Here is a 3,934-nt window from a genome sequence, read left to right as displayed (position 1 = left end):
TGACAAAAATACATAATATAGTAACAAACACTAAACAAAGATCCAAGCTCACAGGCTGATGGTTGGCAAAAAAAAACCCAAAGGCATAAAATTGTGCAGACAGGCAGTGAGTTGGCACAGCTCTGTACAAGCAGGTTTCTACCAGGTACACTTGGTTTTCTGATGATGGCTAAAAGTCTTATCAATATCGTAGTGTTTGTTATAATAGTAGACTGCAGATTTTATCATTCATTTAGCCTATACGCATTTTTGCTAGTCATGACAGCCTTGGAGCTGAATTGTAGACCCTAGTTGCATATGGAAACAATTTTAATTAAAGGTGTCAGTCATCAAAATTTATTCTACAATAGTGACTGTAGAATAAACTCCGACTCTCTTATTTGTTACCTTGCCGTTGTCTTCGTACACCAGCTGACTGAAGGTCTCCAGCCCTCTAAGAGCTCCCCATGCGGTTTGGGCCCGAAGTGTCGCGTCCCCACTTGCAGGAACTTCAAGCCTGTCTGTTTCAAAAGATCAACAAAAGATTAACAAAATCAGTAATACAGAAAACCAAAACATGGTTCAATGGCCTGTATACGGCGTATTTCTTGTAAATCAACCTTCACCGAGAGTGTAACCTCTCTCTATATATATACGATACGTTAACCCGCACATTCACGGCCTCTGCCATTGCCGTACTCCCAACCATGGTTAGGAGTAGGTCAGTGCAAAGTCCACTGGGCTTTAGTCAGCTATTTATCTCATTTTTTAGTTCAAATAAGTATTTCCGTCCAAACACGTGCTGAGCACCTGTGCTAACAAATATTTTTTCCACTACTAGTAAGAGAATCGATGTAACGTCTTACTAGTTTTTGTACTGTCTAGTAAGAGATTTCATACAACCTCTTACTAGTGAAAAATGAGTTAACACCTCCCTAACTCATTTTGTAACTACTAGTAACAACTCCTTAGCTGATAATTTTTTCAGGGGTTAAAAGTACAAACTAGGCATTATCACCACTTTTTCTTTTAATTCGTCTTGTGCACTCTTTTACTAAATAACTAAATAAATGTGCTTTTTTCTTTAGTCACATACTGTGAGGTACTTACACGACTCGTCCGAGTGCAGACTGGGATACCTGCTGCAGGGTGACGTCACGGTCACCACCAGCTGATGCACAGTCTCGTCCCCAGACACGCTCACGCTCTCGTCCTCAGGGATCCAGAACAGCAGATCGGCATACCTGCGGACGTATCATGCTAATTTACATCTGACATACATTACGTAAGTCAGACAACAGAGACGTATATTTTTCATTAAAATAAATCCCAATATTAAGAAACAGCTTTCAATAAAGTATAATAAAAGTAAAATATGAATCATATTGTCATGTTCTGAACTTTTTAAGATACGATGAAATTTCTATGTCGCTTTTAGTCATGTTTACCTTTAATTATAAGTTAGAAGAATTCAAACAAATTGCTTTGCTCTGTGTTTTTTTTATGACGATTTACCACATTTGTGAAAGGATTGACATAACAGGTGACTATCACCTCTTCAAAGATGTCAACCCCGAGACCAGACTGTAAGGCTTGAACCACTCACACCGGGAAGGTCCCCCTACTCTTTTCGATAAGTGCGGTGGGTTCTTTAACGTGCGTGGGGTGTGGCTCTCCCAAACATGGGACCTCCATTTAACGTCCTATCCGAGGGACGTCCCTAGCCGAAGCTAGGTACTCATTTACACCTGAGTGAAGTGAGGAAAGTCGTGTAAAGTGCCTTTCCCAAGGGCACAAGATCGGTGACATGGGCAGGGTTCGAACCCACGACCTCTCGGGTGTGAGCCGAACGCGCTACCGATCGCGACTGCGCCACACGGCTCTGTTTCTTCTTGACCAGCACTGTATCGAGAAATGTACCGACCTAGTTCTGTGTCTGAATGGGTCATGGTTAGGATAAGGCACGGTTCTGAGAACATGGATTTGCGCAAGACCACAAGGCGCCGTTTTGGATATTATGAAATAAAGACTAATTTTTAACCGTTATTTCTGGATAGTCTCCGCGTATCCAAGAACGTAGCTTTTCATCGACACGATTCTGGATGCGATTCTGCTATCCATAGCCGTTCCAGCGCATGGTTATAGCATGGATAAAGCGTGGTTATGGATAAAGCACGGTTCTGGATAGACCACCAACACATGCATTAAATGTCGTGATCGTTGACGATGAGAACGCTCTTACCTACTCAAGGCGTGATCCACGATTTCCTTACACTCCTTATTAGTCACTGCTGCTGAGCCGGAGTCCGCCACCAGTTTGAACTTGGTCGGGTCGAAAGAGAACCGCGCGGACGTGGTGCCCACAGACCTCGGCTGGGGCCAGACGGTTCCCCGGGCCACTTTGTCCTCCCGCGCCTTCTCGTACCACGACGTCTGGTACGACCATTCCGCCACGGATGCCTGAAGACTGAGCGCTACGACTAAGATCACTAAAAACCGCTGCATCTTTTCAGTAACAGAAATGTCGAGATCCACCCTCTATAATACCTTTGAACTTTGGTTTAGCTACAAGTTACACTGTGCTTACCTACATTTACCTACATTTTCGGTAGCCTCCTGTGCAGGCTTTCTAGCGGGTAGTGTTCGTTTTAACGAGCTGTGGTTTCTTTTCAGTATCGGCCCACTTCGCTTTGAACGGACTTAGTTCCCACTCCACACCCCCACCCCCTCCGGAAAACAGTGCCGACTACATTCGCAGCTCTAGCCGCTCTCGTAGAAACAAGGGTGACCGCTAGAAAGTCTGAGCAAGGCAGGAGCCCAAATCAATGAGATACGTATCAGGTCAACAAGGCTATAGGTCACATTGTGCACCAAAGTACAGTTTAGCTTAATCGGTAACTGATTATTGCCTTTGTCTAGAAGGCTATGGAATTACTTTGCTATAGTGTGGGAGACTAAGTAGCATAACTCTTGACGGCATGGTTCACTGCAGTAACGTAGGGACCCCCACGAGGCCCATTTTCAAACTTAATATTGGTCTTTACAACGGTAACTTGCCTACCAAAAAAATCAAGAACATCCTTTTACATATACTCGGGTTATCCTGTTCCCGAACGACAAAAACAAAAGGTCCATTGCAGTGACCTTAAGACGCCCACGAGCCCCATTTTCGTACATAACCTTGGTCTTTACAACGGTAACCTGCCTGCCAAAAATCATGAACATCGATCCATGCCTTCAAGAGTTATGCCTCATAGTCTCCCACACTATAGCAAAGCGATTTCATAGCCTTCTCGACGAAGGCAATGAGAGGTGCCGGAGATGTTTTAGGGTGTTAGAACAGTACGAAACATACTCATGATCATAGCCGTCTGCAAATGTGCAACTACATACGTCAAGAAAGACACAGGCAGTAGGCCCATTGAACTACACCCATCATGACATTTATTTGATATTATGTCTGTAAACAAGATATGTCTGTCTGTGAATTGAAAGTAGGCCCGTGTGCCTATCCTCACATGGAGGTTTTTATTTTAAAAAGTTCAATTCATCTTAATCTTAAGTACCCCCAAATAACCCCGCGAGGGGTGCCGTTAGGGGTGGAGAGGAGGCCCAGGATAAGGCGGGCAGGCCGCCAGCCCGGCCCAGAACGACTCAACATTGGGAGCCATGACTACCGGGCCGGGTAAGGAGTTCCACTGTGGAATAGTACGAGGGAACAAAGAGAATCTGTAGGTGCGTGTATTTATAGGCCGGTATTTAAGTGAGTGACCCCCTCGGGTACGCCCCTGTGTGGACTGCAAAAAACTGCCAGTTTGAATGTTTAGTCGCCTCGTAAACTAGACAGAAGTTATTGAGCAAACCAATCATCCCTAGACCCTATTTTTGCCTCCTTCCACTATCTATAGCCTATTAGGAAAACCTGGTGAGGGCTAACTCTGTGGCCAGTTTTAGG

General features: G+C 44.6%; 1 protein-coding gene across 1 annotated transcript in view; it reads right to left on the bottom strand.

The window, feature by feature from the left end:
• The window catches only part of LOC109465383 (beta-hexosaminidase subunit beta-like), a 9,614-nt gene extending 7,081 nt beyond the window's left edge, over nt 1–2,533 (bottom strand). Inside the window, exons 1-3 of the mRNA XM_019762603.1 lie at nt 2,222–2,533; nt 1,090–1,223; nt 388–500 (exon numbers count right to left, since the gene is read on the bottom strand). Of these exons, the coding sequence (XP_019618162.1) occupies nt 388–500; nt 1,090–1,223; nt 2,222–2,484 (510 nt within the window). The 5' untranslated portion in view covers nt 2,485–2,533. The remainder of the gene's footprint in view (nt 1–387; nt 501–1,089; nt 1,224–2,221) is intronic.
• Nucleotides 2,534–3,934: the final 1,401 nt, after the last annotated feature.

The sequence above is a fragment of the Branchiostoma belcheri genome, unplaced genomic scaffold, assembly GCF_001625305.1.
Source record: "Branchiostoma belcheri isolate BF01 breed outbred unplaced genomic scaffold, Haploidv18h27 scaffold15, whole genome shotgun sequence".
Taxonomy (NCBI): Eukaryota; Metazoa; Chordata; class Leptocardii; order Amphioxiformes; family Branchiostomatidae; genus Branchiostoma; species Branchiostoma belcheri.
The sequence above is the reverse complement of the archived record's forward strand: the minus strand, read 5'-3'. Positions and strand labels throughout refer to the sequence as shown.